Genomic DNA, 16,494 nt, shown 5'->3' on the forward strand with positions numbered 1-16,494 from the left:
TGACTCACGGTCCCGGTGAGGGCACGAAAGGTGAACCGTGTTATATCGAGGGAGGGACCACTGTAATACAAAATCAAAACACTGGTTCACAGACCCAGGACTGTGACAGAAGCATGTGGAGTTGAAAAACATATTCAGTACATTTCATAAAAAATGAAACACAAATGTAATGATCCCAGTTTATTCAGCTCAGTTGTTGCACATGTGGATTTTTCACCAGTTTTCAGCAAAGTGGAAGCAGGCAGCAGGAAGCAGGCAGTGGTTTAACCCACTTTTGTTTAACTCAGTTTTCTCCTGTTTTGTGGACAGCCAGGAAGGTCAGGCATTGCATCTTCCTTTTCTTGATCAGGGAAGCTTTACCCTGTGTTTTGTTTCTAGGAAGGGGGAGAGTTTTTGTTTGTTATTTTGGCCTCGGAGACCCTGATGCTTTTAGCTTCCTGGCTCAGCTGTGTTTATTGCGAGTCTTCCTTTTTTTCCAGCTTTGTAAAAATAAACCTCGTCAATTCAGCAGCAGCTGTGTGGTTACACACTTTTCCCGTGTTGTTTTGCGTTTCTGTTTTGAGGGGCGTAACAGTCGTTAAATTCTTTCTACATGGTGTTCTTAATGTGAGTGAATAATCCAGCTGTTAGCACAGCCAGTTTACAACATAGGACACATATTAAACAGGTCAATACTGATAGATAGATACTTTATTGATCCACAAAGCAAATTGTTGTGTTAGAGCAGCATGATAAAAAGTGAAAATAGGGCCTTACTCTATGAGACAGCGCAGGAATTTTTATATTTACAACAGTGAAAAAGAAAAGTAAAAATTAAATTTGTTGAAAATAGGGCTGCCACGATTAGTCGACTATCAAAAACGTCGACGACTAATTTAATAGTCGACGCATCGTTTGAAGCTTTGTAAGATCACAAAAGACGCAGGAATAAGTAGCAGGATTTAAGAGTGTAATAATGGACTGAAACAGAAGATGGCAGCACTGCATGTTCAAGGATGCCAGCTGCCGTTAAACACCAAAGAAGAAGAAACTGTGTCCCAGAATTCATAGCGCGGCCCATCGCGGCCCTGCTTAGTTTCCAACAATGGCAGCAGCTGGTTAGTTTTAATATTATTCTTATTATTCTTTCTGGGTCACAAAATAAACGTTTAACATATTTTCAGGCGAGAATGTAGCTGTGTAAACCTCAAATATCTGCTCAGTTTATCAGGACACCACATATTTTCAAAAGCGCTCCGACGTTTTCGGAGGCATCTGTTACCCACTAGCTCGATAGCTAGCCGGGGGCAGGGCTCACTAGAGCCGTGAGAACACGGACTCCTGGCAGATCATTTTCAAACCCACCGCCGTCTTTCACTACTCAGGTTAAACATGATATATAAGTCACTTAGATAACTTCAAAATGTTGTTTGGCTTTTTTCAGTGTTTTATTTGTTCCTGAGTAAATCGGTTTGGCTGAGAGGAAAGTTATAGTTTTTACACAGCTGAATAAACATCAAGCAGACAGCTGATTATCAGAAGTGTGAGAATCTACTCCGGTGTCCTGTTATATTTTAGATAGCAAGGAGTTTATTAAACTCCACCGAAACAATCTGCAAATTTCATTAAAATTTAATAAACTATCATCTTGTCTTTATTTTTAGTTAGCACATACCTTAAACACTTAAAGCTATAAGCTAATGATAGTTATATAAGAGCAGATGCTGCTGGTGCAATAAGCTGTACGTTTTATGTTCAATGGATGATGATCTGATTAGTCGACTAATCGCAAAAGTAATCGCTGACTAGTCGACTATCAAAATAATCGTTTGTGGCAGCCCTAGTTGAAAACAGTTAAAGTAAAACGGATATTGTGTATAATATGTTAGGGATTTTATACCTGACAGGAAAGTAAGGTCTCAGGTTATTCAGAAGAATAACAGCCCACCGACAACTCTGGATTATATGCTCATAAATGTATAAATATGCAAATGTAAAGATGTAGAAATAAGTAAATAGTGCGATGTTTGAGTATAAAACTTCTTTTTTACAATGTACAATCTGAGAGACTGAAGTTGTTTACATGATATTGTGTGTTGATGTGTTGATGTTCAGTCGCACAGTTTAGTTTTGTGCACACCTGGTTGTTTTCAGTCACTCTGCTGGTAGATTCTAAATATCAGCAAATTACCAGGTTTAATCTGATTTTTTTTTTATTACCTTTTTATTGTTGATTTTCAGTCAAATTGTCACTGGGATGAAAAAATTTTGATTACCACTAACAAAAGCAATAAAACCAGGAAAGCATTAATGATCATTTTATATTTCTATAAGTCTGATGATGGGATATTTTCTCTTTGATCAGCTCCTCCTAAGCCCACTGTGACCCTGCAGCCATCCTGGACTCAGACATACAGCGGTGATACAGTCACTGTCAGATGTGAGATTCATGGAGGGGAAAGAGTTCAGTGGAAGTATGAATGGAGAGGAGGCCAGAAAAACATACGTGAAACATCAAGTGTATATACAATCAACAGTGTTAATGAGTCTGATGGTGGAGGATACAGCTGTCGGGCCACAAGAAGCTCTTCCTGGACAGAGTGGAGTGACAGCACCTCATTGAGAGTAACAGGTGAGTTGGACATATTTCACATATTTTAATTTGTACTGAACAATGTTTCATCAACTCAACCAAACGTTTTGTCTTTCAACAGCACTGTAGGTTTATTTTGTGTTTAGGATCAAAAGTAATTTCAAATATCTTTTCGTATCATTATAAAGATATTTAATAATCACTCAGTGAAACATCTGGAAAATATTTTGTTAGTTTGATGAAAGATTTCAGTCCAAATGTAATAATCCCAGTCGCTCCCATCTTGACCTCATGGCTGCACATGTGGAGTTTATCACTGCAGATCAGTTACTTCCTTTGTTTTTAGCATTTTTACATTAATTCCTCGACGTTTCAGGTTTGACTACAATATAACCTCATTTTATTAGAGACTGTTCTGCTACATTACAGGTTCCACTTAGATTCTTTCCTGTAATTACTGTTAATGGCATTCAGTTATTTTAATTAATGAAAAATAAAGGTGTTCATGAGTGTCATAATATCTTTAATGATACGACAGCTAGAAGAACCTCCATTGTAGAACAGATGCATTAGTGGATCAGTGGTTTAAGGTTCAGTTCATGAAAAATCAGTCAGAGCCACAATAACCTGTTTGTTATACAATAACTACAAGTGTGACACTCTCCAATGTCCCAAATCAGCAACTGCACCAGTTTCACATGATGACCTCATCACAACTTTTAGAAAACATTTCTCACATAATTTCTTCCAGTCTTCTTAATCTGCTGTCAACTCATGAAAAATAATCTGTAATTTTTTGGAATCTAAACAAAAACTAAAGTAAAGACTTTACCTTTTACATTTTACTGAAAATATTGTGTTACAGTTTGAAACTTTTATGTTGTGACTTTTTGTTATGTTTAACTTGTTTCTCTGTGAACCAGCTGTTTTGCAGTCACTCTACTCTTATGTTATAAACAGCAGAGTTTTTATGTTTCTCTTCTAACTGGATCATTCTTATGTGAACAGTTCCCATTACGCCCACTGTGACCCTGCAGCCATCCTGGACTCAGATATACAGCGGTGAGACAGTCACTGTCAGATGTGAGATTCAGAGACGTGAAGGAGCTCAGTGGACGTATGAATGGAGACAAGGCCAGAAAAACATACCTGAAACATCCAGTGAATACACAATCACAGTTACTGAATTTGACAGTGGAGGATACAGCTGCCGGGGCAGAAGGGACTATTTGTTAACATATTGGAGTAAAGTTACTGGACTGACTGTATCATGTAAGTTGAAGATGTTCCGTACAGATAATTCATTTTGTTAAAATAAGTGAAAACTCGCTTTCTTGCAGATTTGTAGCTGATTCTTTTGTGCTGCTCACTAAAATATTTTGGTTTCAGTTTGACAACAAAAAACATGAAAAGCAACTTTTTACTCACAGTGAAGACAAAAAACATATCAGAGTATCGTCTCTGCTGTGCAGCTCTACAGAACAGGAAAACAGTGTTTGTCCCAGTTCGGTGATTTTTGTGTGACAGGTTTACGTGCTTACACAGGGACCTCCAGAGCCTTTTCAACAGTGCTGCGGACCTCGGGGGGAAAGCAGTGCTGTGGAAATGACAGTCTTCACTAGTGGGGAGAGTTACAAAGCTTTCTTCGTTACATGTTTTTATTAAACAATTAAAGATAAAACACCACAAACTCTAGTAGAGGACATGAAGTCAAAGATAGAAACTACAAGGAGCAGGTGCATTTAGTACAGGTAGAGCTCAGTGGCCAGCACAACAAATTCTGGATCCTTTGCTTTTAGTTAGCATTTAGCATTAGTAGCGCATGCTGCGTCCGCTGTGAAAGGGCCTTTATGCTGCGCTCTGTGACTCACAGCAATAGTCCCGGGTCAGCACTGACTTTGTGTTAAACTAATCCTAAAGTAATAATGGTATTTCTAACCACTGACATACCACAACTTTATTATTTCAACAGCATCCGAAAGTTTCTGGACCTAGCTTGTATGGGATATTTATATAGAGATCCTCCAGCTTTAAACTTTATTAGTGGTGTGCGGATCGATATTGAAATATCAATTCTTCCGATACCTGTAATTTATGTTCTAAAATCGATTCTCATATTAAAATATCGATATTTTAAATATGATATTGATATGATATATGATATATATTTCTATATGATTTGGATCGTCTAAATTGGAAGGAATTACTTCCTCTTATGCCTTTCATAGTCATATGTAATAATAGCGCACAACTTCAAGTTTTTTTAAATTTCTATATGATTATTCTGCAATATTAAGCAATAAGTACAAGTAGTCTGATGTCCTGTAATCACTATGAAGCTATATCTTAATAGTATTATTACAATTACATAATACAATTAAATACTGTATTATGAAATACAATGAAACATTAAGTTTTTGTACAAAGTATCAGTATCGGATCAGTATCATCGATACCACCCGTAACTTTACTTGGTATCGGATCGGAAAGGAAATCAGTGGTATCGCACATCACTAAACTGTATTACCCTTCCAGGACCTGAAGCTCAGTAAAGCACGACAAGCAGCCAAATCTGTTTTCTGATTGGATTGTTACATTTGTGATTGATATGACATTAACCAATCAGCTGAAACGAAGAAAAATCAGGTCAAAATTACTGTGTGTAGTATAAAATCACAAATAGTTTTTGCTTTGTTTCAGTAAGCAGACCTTAACAAAAAAAATTGTAACTCGTGTAAATATTTTTATACAAACACAAATCTTTTTTACACACACACACACACACACACACACACACACACACACACACACACACACACACACACACACACACACACACACATTCTCATCTGTAGATGCACAAACATACAATTTTCACATATTTTGGTTTACAAGGTTACAAAACAAACCTCAGTTCACAAATACACATTTGATTTACAAGTACAAAATATTTATGACCACAATTTGAGCCCGTACATGTTGCCCATTGTTGAAATCAATCTTAGAGGTTTAAGGTTTGAGTTAAAGAGTCAGGACCAGGGTGAACTTTGAACTTGTAGGTGAGAAACAGAAGACGGAAATATACAACAATTTCCAGTTTACATTAAGTTATGCATCCGAAAACCAGAATAAAATATTTAAATAAAATTAAACAACAATATGTAAAAATATCTCTCTCTGTCTAGTTCAGGTTAGTTTGACTCTTATCTGTGTTAACTACTTGTTAACCTGTGTTAGCTCCTTCAGGGTTAACCAGCTTTCTTTCAGCTGCTCTTCAAACTTTGATCAATATAAGTCGGCTCAGTTCACTCACTAGACCTGCAGAGTGGCTGGTTAGTTATAATCAGTAACACAGTGAGTCACCAGTACAACACCAACACAATGAATGGAATTACAACACTGAACGCACAAAATTAGCTGTCCACAGATTTACAGAGAAAACTTTCACAGTCACAGTCTGGTGTGGAATCAGTTCTTGGATTAAATCCTCTGTGTGTCGCAGTAACAGAGTTTATGGTGGAGTCGTGTCACAGTTCAGAAGTGTGAGTCAGTTTCCTGATCTCTGGAATATGAGTTGATCCATCAGGAACAGAACCGTCAAGATTCAACAGTCTCAGATTTCAGTTCTGAGATCTGCTCTCGGCTAATTAACCTGATCTGTTTTGCAACACAAACACTGGAGTCTTATTCCAGCATTCCTAACAGCTCAGCTGGAAATCACATCCAAACTGCTCCCTGCAATGTCAGCAGTAGAGTTGACCAGAGGTGGGACCAAGTCATTGTTTTGCAAGTCTCAAGTAAGTCTCAAGTCTTTATCCTCAAGTCACAAGTCAAGTCTCAAGTAATGTCAGGCAAGTCAGAGTCGAGTCTCAAGTCACTGGTGTAAAAGTCCAAGTAAAGTCACAAGTCTGAAATTTTGAATTTCAAGTCCTTTTGAGTCTTTAAAAAAAAAAAACGAAAAAAGCATGTTGCAGTTATATGTTAAATGTAAATATTAGACCATGTAATTTTTAAATCTGTGTTTTTCTCAACACATGACAAAATAGTGAACTTAGAAAATATACACAAATTGTGAAATTGCACCTCTTTAAAATGCAGCTCAATTAAACCTAGCTCCAAGAATAATTTTCACCGACAGTTCTGAGATAAGCTGCATGTTATTCTTGGATGCGGTTGTAGGACCGGCTTTAAAATCGCATGACAAAAATATCATACATATTAAAAAAAAACTGTATCACCAACGTAGCCTGGAAAACATTTGCTAGTTAGATGAAGTCAGCTATCTCATCGTAGCATATTTATATGCATATTTATAATTATACGGTTCTTGGAGTGAGCGCATACACTCATGAAGTTTAGTAACTTCAGGTCACTGCAACAAGCCCAGGTACAGTTTACCGACAGATGGGTACAGGACCTTGAAATGCACCGTGTAGAACGAAAGACCATCGTACGTATCATAAGTTTACCAGTCTCACAAATCGTCGTCATAAATACACATTCGTTAACCGTTTATTAATAGGACCTTTGAGCTCAACGGTAATTAATTAGCAGTGGAAATAATTTCTGGTAGCATCACAGAAATGTAGCAGTGACAATAATACTGTATGCTGTAATCGTACTGGGCAATTAGTGATACAAAACAACTGTTTTATCCTGTGAATAAAAGTATATGTTTTTGTCAATGTACCATAATAACAGAAGTGAAACGCAATATTGTGTCAGGACAATTTACTATTTATGCACAATAAACAAAGGAGCGACAATTTCTGTTCAGTGCCAGACTTGCTTGTAACCTATATCACCAATTATGTTAAGAAAATGACGCATTAACTACAACAGCAGACTGACCTTCGTGTAAATGCTTGGAGCAGACTAACCTGTGAGCTGGAGTGTTCTGGGACGTTATATTTGATCTTTGAATGGCTGCAATCCAGGCCACCCGTCGCGTCTTTGTTACTTCGGAAACATGGCTCGAACAATTTCTCTTCAACGACGTAATCCGATAACAACCGATCTCTTTACCCGTCGGCTTCCCGTGGCTGTCATGCGACCGGCTATTGCAGTTAATAACACAACAGCTTCTTGCCATTTTTGTGTTTCTTTTTATCGCTGTGTGACTGATTTCAATTGAAAGCCTGCGTGCGCTAGTACCTCTTGCCACGAGTTCCCAGAATCCTTTGTGGTTCTACCCCTGAATGACGTCACATTTTCAATCTCTATATAATATGCATGTTAAATTTTATATTTGGGGTGAAATATCAAGTCTTTTCAAGTAAACCGGTTCAAGTCCAATTCAAGTCCCAGGTCATTGGTGTAAAAGTCCAAGTCAAGTCACAAGTCTTAGAACATTTTTTCAAGTCAAGTCTAAAGTCATAAAATTAATGACTCGAGTCTGACTCGAGTCCAAGTCATGTGACTCGAGTCCACACCTCTGGAGTTGACTGTGCGTATTAGTGTGGTCTAAAGACATCTGTGCGACAGGAAATGTCAGCTTCCACAGCAAAAGAATATAAAACAACCTTACTAGGTCTCATCTTAGCTATCAGAGGCTTCAACATCAGATTGAGTGAAGAACACAAGGACATAACGTGCTAACTGACACCAAAGAAAACTAACTGTTACTCACCAAATTCCAATACACCAAAAACAAAAGTAAAGAACAACACCAATGAAATGATAACTGCTCACACTCATTTAGGAGCAATTCTCACATGTTCAAAATACAATCAGATCATATTAACCTGGGTTACTTCCTCATTATTGATCAATAAACTCAGTCATGCTTCAAATTAATTATTTGAAATGTGCATGTATGTAATAAATGAAAATACACAAAAGTAAATAAAACAAATTCACTGTTTTGATCAAAAGAGTATTACAGAATATTTTGTGTGACACACTTTGTTTTATCTCAACTATGGTTTTGTGATATTTGATCATTTACATATTTCCATCTTTAAATTGTTCTGATTCAGTCATTTTTACTTTTATGTTCTTGTTCTAAACGGAACTGCAGCGAAACCAAAGGCTGAACTGAGAGCTGATAGGACAGCTGTTCCAGTAGGGGGCAGTGTGACCCTGACCTGCTCTGTGACCCCATCATCATCATCATCATCATCATCATCATCATCATCATCATCATCATCTGGATGGAAATACTACTGGTACAGAGATGGGAAATCTTATCAACCTGTGACAAATGGACAAATCAGTGTCTCAGAGGGAGGACGCTACAGCTGCAGAGGAGGAAGAGGAGAACCAGTTTACTACACAGAGGACAGTCAGCCAGTCAGGATTGACACAACTGGTGAGTTTAAACTTTAAATTTCCCCAAAAAGCACTACATCTGATGGTAACTGAACCTTTTGTCTTTCATGTGTTTTTATTGTACTTTCTTGAACATTAACAGTGTCAATCAGGCCTGTTGTGACTCTGTATCCAAACTGGTCTGAGATATACAGAGGAGAGACGATCACTGTCAGATGTGAGATCCATGGAGGAGACACTGAGTGGGATTATGAGTGGAAAACAAACAGCAACAGAAAACCTCCAAATCTAAATGAATACAGGATTATTTCTGCTTCATCATTGATCAGTGGAAACTATCGCTGTAAGGGCAGAATGAAAAGTTCACAGCATGAAACAACAGAGTGGAGTGATTCAGTCACACTGACAGTTTCTGACAGTAAGTCATGTTTGCTTTAAGCTGTTTGAACACTTTGTAAAATGTGTTTCTGTTCATAGACTGAGATTATTATTCTTTGTATAAACTGAGCTCACTGTTCAGAGACTGTACTACATGTTCACTGAGAGAAAATCTTTGTTGAACAGATAAACCCCGTCCTGTCCTCACTGTGTCTCCATCATGGCTGAGTCCTGGAGCCTCAGTAAATCTGAACTGTGAGGTTGAACATCCGTCTGCAGGATGGAGCTTCTACTGGTATAAAGCTGTTCCTGATCTGAAAACATTCAACTATAAATCCTCCAGTTATGAGCTGCTACCTGATGGCAGTGGGACTGCACAGGACTCCTACATCATTCATGGACAGACACACACAGCAGGATATGTGTGCAGAGCTGGAAGAGGAGACCCAGAGTATCACACTGATCACAGTCAACCAAAGTTTGTCTGGTCTGCAGGTCAGTTTGTTTCTCTCTGTCCTTTCAATAAGCTCATGTTAGCTCATCATTTTTATTCACCAGGATTTAGACCATTAAAATCTCATCTCCATGACAACCATTTATCTCCGTTTATATTAAAACTCCCCAAAAGAAGAACTGAACTGAATGTTTTCCTTTCTCTCTGTGATCAAACCAAACTGAATTTATTTTCCTTTTCTTATTTTTCAGTTTTATTTAATGTGATAACATGAAAAAAAGACCTCTATGAGGTTTTAAATGTTTTCTATTTGAATACTTTTACTTTTATACTTAAACTCATGTTTCTGTTTGCACTGATTATTTTTACTTAGTGCGCAGACAGGATTTACACAGTTAAGACTCTTTGTTTAGTGCTCAGGTAGGTGTTCAGATAAAAAAGTCAAATATAGTTAATAAAGAAACAAAGATGTCAGCAGGCAGGTTAACAGCTCTGACAAATACAAGAGAAACACTGACTACAGATGGACGCTAGAAGAAGACGTCACAAATAACAGCTGCTGTTATTGTTCATTTAAAATATACTTCAAAGGTTTTTAGTTTTGGTCCTGCTGCTGCTGCAAAATATCTCACTGTAGAAGGAATCTGTGAAACAGACAATATCACAGAATTATGACAGAAACATTACAGCAAATGACTGAAGTGTGTTCAGAGTGATCTGTATCAGGTGGATGATGCTGAGAGTGATGACTCAAAGCTCATGATGTCACATGACGTGTACCAAGCTCTACATGAGCTGCCAGCAGATAAAGCATGTGGGTTAGATCATCTTAAACATGTCAGTATTCGGCTCCTTTGTTTTCCACTGATTTGACTGTCTGTGTGATTCAGGGCTTGTTGTCAGACTCAGTGTTGTCTCACCAAACAAACACTTTATCATATTGAACTATTAAATTTGATTTTCAAAACAAAAGCTTCAAACAAACAAATATTTCCACTGTGATATTTTGAATCCTAACATCTGTGAGCTTTGTCTCTTCACTGCATGTTGTTTCCAGATGTTCATTCAGCAGCGTCTCTCACAGTGAGTCCTGACAGAGTGCAACACTTCACCTCTGACTCTGTCTCACTGACCTGTGAGGGAAACTTCACTGAGTGGAGAGTGAGGAAGTTCTCTGATGGCCGACTCTCTGACTGTAGGAGAATGACTGGATCCACATGTAACATCTACACATCAAAGTCACATACTGGAGTGTACTGGTGTGAGTCTGGATCAGGAGAGTTCAGCAGTGCAGTCAACATCACTGTACAGAGTATGTTATTATACATTTACTTCTTGGATCTGAATGATTTAGACGTCACATGAACATTTGTCTCAGCTTTGCTCTATGTGAAGTAATTCTATGTGGCAACACAAACAAAACTGAGAATTTCAGACAATTTCAGGCAACAAAGCATCAAAATATTCTTGGTTGTTGGTCTAATTTCTCTTCATCCTTTCATAATCCAGTTTGTCATAATTTGCCAACAGTATTTTTTATTTTCTCTGTCAGAATAAAACTCAACAAAGCTCAACATCGCTGTCGTCACATTAGATGAACCTTTAATGTCTCATTTCAGAGAAATTTGTGAAACACATCATGCAAAATAACACAAACATACAAACATTTACAATTTCACCTTCAACCATTCAATAATGTCACCGTCAATAATTTGACTCCTGCAGGGAACAACCCAACTATATTTCCAGTCCTCATAATCACTCAGAAAACCAGGTCTGCATGTAGATCATGAGACACGACTCACAGCTTTTTCTCTAAGGTTTGCACCAGCTGGTCTGACTGAAACAACATGTTTATTTTATTTTCACAGATGATGGTAATGTTCCTATCCTGGTGAGTCCTGTTCATCCTGTGACTGAGGGAGCTTCTGTTAATCTGAGCTGCAGGTTGAAAACACAAAAAATACTTTCCAATGTGTTTTTCTATCACAATGACAAACTTATTCAAAATGATCCCCGAGGGGAGCTGAAGATCTCTGCAGTGTCAAAGTCTGATGAAGGTTTCTACAAGTGTCAGTACTCAGGAAGAGAGTCAGCACAGAGCTGGATGTCAGTTAAAGGTGAGCAGGATCAAAACAGTGTGTCTTTCTGTAAATGAGTTTCATGACTGAGAAATAACATCATATTATCTCTTTTAATGTTTGAAGCCACCTGGATCTATTTAGTCAGAACTTTATAAAACTATTATGTAATATCTCTATATTGTCAGGTTTAATATTGTTGTGGTTCAGGACTCATGTGTGGGACTCAGGTGAAAACAGCAGAGGAAGTAATGAGTGAAAGTTTCTTTATTCACACAAAGGATAAATAATTTAACACAACAGATTGTGAGCTTTGACTCAGTCAACAAGAACAAAACATAAATGAACCTAAACTTAAGGAGTGAGTCCTACAAAAACATCTTAACTGAGGTGAGAGAGACAGGCCAGAGGAGCGGACATAACAGCGTGAGGGCGGCAGATCTGTGGGAGAGGAGAGAGCAGTTAGGGCAGGAAATCTGAGGGAATGTGACAAGACAGAGAGTGTTCATAAAGTGGCTGCAACAATGCCTTACTTGGAGTCCAGACTAGCTGGGGGTAAAGGATAAAGCAGAGGTCTGTGGAAACTGTTGAACGATGGGCAGGCAGGCAAGTGAGGAAGAGGCTCCGAGGGGGGCAGCAGTGGTGGTGAATAGGGGGGTAATGATCCAAGGTGGCAGGCGTCTGACTGGAGGTGAATGATGGCATGAAAACGAATCTTGAAGCAGGAAGAAACTGAAACAAGGGGAAAATAAAAATAGAAATCCTTTAACATAGAAACTGATTCTTATAAAGGTGCTGTTTATTGTCAACATATAGAAAATACTGTATAAAGATTTAAAATATCATGTTACGTTTGACCTCTGACCTCACTTTTACATTTCACATCTGCTCTTGTTGTCATGTTGAAAAAATCTGCCTTTGAACTTATTTTACTGAACTACAAACTTCTCACAGTACAAACAAAACAAAATAAATACACTGAAAATACAATATTGTTTCCTTAAAAGTAAATGCTGTCAACAGAGTGAGCTGCCTTAGCAGAGATTTGTGCTCTCAGAGTTCTTCTTTTACACTTTATTAATAATTAATTATTATTTGTTGTTGCAGTAACTGTGTCAGGAGCTGACAGCTCTTCATCTCCTGTGTGGTTGATGGTTGGACTGGTTTGTGGAGTCTCTCTCATTATTATTCTCCTGCTCTTGTTGTATCGCTGCAGACAGTCCAAGTGTAAGAGCCTCTTCTTTTCATGCTGTGTTAGAGAGTTTATTTACTACATACACTTTAATTATTCACTCATATACATGTATTCTGATCTCATGACACAAAATATCAGTGGAACAATTTATACATGACAAACATGTGTAATAACATTTGTCTCTTTCACAGATTCCTGCTTCACCAGGTTGGTAAAATACTTTTTATTATAATTTGAAACAAACATCAGTTACTTTTGAGTTTATTGTGTTTATTTCCTGTTTCAGGTCGATCCAGTCTGAGAGTCACAGTCCGGGCTCCTCCACAAATCATGGAGTCAACCTGAATGAAACTCATGAGTACGACTCTCTTCAACATGGTCAGTATTTAAACCATTTAAATAATATTATCATTATTAATATTGACTTTTATATCTGTCTTCATTAACAGTAACAGTTTTTAGATTAACTTTGTGTTCAGCAGCTTTTAAGAGAATATTTGTCAAAATCCAGTTGGACAAACATCCAAACAGTAAACTGACACATTAAATGAGAAACAAAAATAATTTTAGAAACCTGATTGTGTCTTTAACTCGACTGAAAAAATCCATAATGTTATTGTTTCATATCAGAACACCACAAACAGTAACAACTTTATGGTTTTATTGTCTGAAAACATCTTACAGTCCTGGTTTTGACTTAAACAGAATTTTTTAAACTCTGCTTTAGGTTTTTATTAAAATGATTAATGTGACCCTGGTTCATCTTTTTTTAGGTACTAATAACCTCTATGAATCTGTTAGCCAAGTGGAAGACAACAGAAATGGTGCAGTATATGTGCTGAAAAGCACAGAGCAGTTACAGATGAAACTTGTTTTTGATTTAATGAAACTAATTCCATATGACATGTTTACAATCCTGTAACTAAAATATGAACATTTCAGGATTAGATGAACATCAAGATGTCACATACTCTCTTATTGAACTTAAAAACGTTGAAAAGAAGAGTAAGTACATAAAACATGTGCAATTAAATGTAAATGTAATGTAAAATAAAATAAATAAATATTTTTAAAAATCTAACAGTTAATTATTTTCTCATGATAAATAACCTGATCATCTTCACAGGGAAGCATCATGAACCAGAGCAGAGTGCTGTTTACTCTGAGGTGAAGACGGGAGCTGCAGGTACAGACACAACAGTCTCATTCAGTGTTTGTACTGAAATGTGTCATTTCATTATGTTGCAGCTAATTATAGGTCAACATGGAGTTTAGTTATTCACTTATCAAGCTTACCTACTACACACTACCACTATACATCAGCAGAGTTAATCTGCAGTCATTTAGGTTTTGGTGGGTTAGTCATTAAGTCAGGTGTATTTGTTTAACATGATATTGTGTTGTTGTGTTGTTGTCGTTGTTTAAAGCACTCAAACACAGACACACTGGAGAAGGTGAACAGATTTATTGATGTGATTCAGAAACACAGCAGGTCAGAATGTTTGCAAAGAACGAAGAAAACTCAAAACAAACTTCTTCCACAGTTTGCGTTCAGTCTCTTCATCAGATCACAGGTTAATCTCTAATCTAAGGCCTTTGATCAAAGTCTTTAATCTGGGAGGCAAAAAAAGTCCCCTTTCAGCTGGATTTACTGAATCACAGCATCCAGAGCTTCTGAACCAGACCAACGATCACAAAACCAAACACCATCAAATAAAACGCATAATCTGAGTGTGCTCAATCACTGGAGGCACAGCAGAGAACTGTTTAAGCTGGTTTTTTGATACAGGAAAGTATCAGATGTGCCGATAGCATGGAAAGTGTGTGTGAAATAGATGTAGGGCATATAAATATGAGTAAGGGATGAAAGAAGGGAGAGATGCAGACGGGCAGATGAGTATAAATGGAGCTGTTTGGGAAGGTTCGAGGTTCTTTTTGTAGTTTGCTAAAGATGAGTAACATCGTAAGCAAACACTGTGGAGTTCACAGTCAAAAGTTTCAGTTGAACAATCACTGTGGACTTATGAAGTGAAATTATCATTTTTTGTCTCACAAAAGAGTTGGAAGACTTTGTACTGTGTTACTGCTTCCTCATTTGGACTTTCATGCACAGGATGGAGAGGAGTGCAGCACTGATTACCCCTCTCCTCACCTCCACACTATATCTGAAATCAGCAATAGCACTGAGTAGATTAGTTACATTTGGATAAAATTCAGGTGAATGAATCAAGTGATTATTACTAGTTGATTAAGATTTTTGTTTTGCCCCTGCTAATTTGCTTAAATAAAATATCCTGTGTTCAAAAGTCTAAATTGTTAACTTTTTTTGTAACAGTAAAAGAAACCTTGTGACGTATCACATCTTGTCAATGGTTCTTACATGCTGCTCTTAGCACTTAAAATAGTCTGTTCTTTACTTGGCAGCTTAAGTAATAATCTAATGGCTGTGGCTGACAAATCAGACTTGATCTGCAGAGTTTAAATCCACATGTGTCCAACAGCTCTGTGTCATAAACCTGCTGATCAAATGCATCCTGAGCTCTGACTTCTCTTTTAGAGGACAGTCTGATGTATGCTGAGGTCAAACGCCCCAAAAAAGGAAAAGCCAAGAAGAAAGCAGGTAAACAAAGTCTGCCATCACCTCCAGTGAATGTTGTTCAACATGTTTATCTGGTCTTAAAATCTTCTTTCCACTCACAGGAAAATCAAGTCCTGCAGCTGATGCAGCAGTTTATTCTGAAGTCACGTTAGGGAGCTTTCCTGGTAATTATGCTGCCATGCAGGATGAGTTATTCTTCAAGTTATTAAATGTCTAACATCCTGAAACTTGGACATTTCTGTTCTTTGTGTGTTTGTCTTGCAGGTCAGTGAGGAGAGCTGCAGCAGCAAAAAGGAGCATTTTATGACTCCACTGTTGCTCCTCTGCTGCCCAAATATCAGACGTGCTCACTTTTTAGTGTTTATGAAGATGATATTGAATAATAATATGATATAGACTTGGTACTATCTTTTAGCATAAAGCACACAGAGGTGTGTCCTGTTTCAGATCCATGCTCTTTATATTCAGCTGATATTTTTTTATTCATTTTTAAGCTTTGATATACAATTTTGAATGTATCCTGTTCCAATAGCAAGTGAGAAAAAAGTTTTAAGTCTGTGTTTTTTATTACCTGAAAGCAACAACTTAAAGTCAGCAGAGTCACATTAGTGCTGGTATGAACACCAACAAATACGTTTACTGTCTGAGTTTAAAGATCTGCATCATGCAAAAATGAATTATTTGTGAAAAAGCTGAGCTTGATTCATTTGATGTCAGATACTGTGAATTTTATTTTTTATTTAATTTTAATTTAATGTTGTTTGCTGTTCTCACTTTTTCTGGATTTAACATTTTACTTTTTTTTAAGGTTATATATTTTAAATGTAGAGCACTGCGATCAGCTCTGTTGTTTTAAACATATATGAATAAACTTAACCTTGACTTCACTTTCTCTTATATTTTCATCAGAGTAAAGATTTAAGATTGTTTGTGCTTGATTAGATT

The 16,494-nt window shown here is 37.2% G+C and overlaps 1 protein-coding gene across 1 annotated transcript in view; it reads left to right on the top strand.

The window, feature by feature from the left end:
- The window catches only part of LOC146674914 (Fc receptor-like protein 5), an 84,263-nt gene that overhangs the window by 10,323 nt on the left and 57,446 nt on the right, over nucleotides 1-16,494 (top strand). The window contains exons 5-10 of the mRNA XM_085401119.1: nucleotides 2,345-2,611; nucleotides 3,581-3,844; nucleotides 8,592-8,882; nucleotides 8,985-9,260; nucleotides 9,407-9,715; nucleotides 10,732-10,986. Of these exons, the coding sequence (XP_085257245.1) occupies nucleotides 2,345-2,611; nucleotides 3,581-3,844; nucleotides 8,592-8,882; nucleotides 8,985-9,260; nucleotides 9,407-9,715; nucleotides 10,732-10,986 (1,662 nt within the window). The remainder of the gene's footprint in view (nucleotides 1-2,344; nucleotides 2,612-3,580; nucleotides 3,845-8,591; nucleotides 8,883-8,984; nucleotides 9,261-9,406; nucleotides 9,716-10,731; nucleotides 10,987-16,494) is intronic.

Source organism: Rhamphochromis longiceps, linkage group LG3 (genome assembly GCF_057381845.1).
Source record: "Rhamphochromis longiceps isolate RC_006_pf linkage group LG3, R_longiceps_female_GT1.1, whole genome shotgun sequence".
Taxonomy (NCBI): Eukaryota; Metazoa; Chordata; class Actinopteri; order Cichliformes; family Cichlidae; genus Rhamphochromis; species Rhamphochromis longiceps.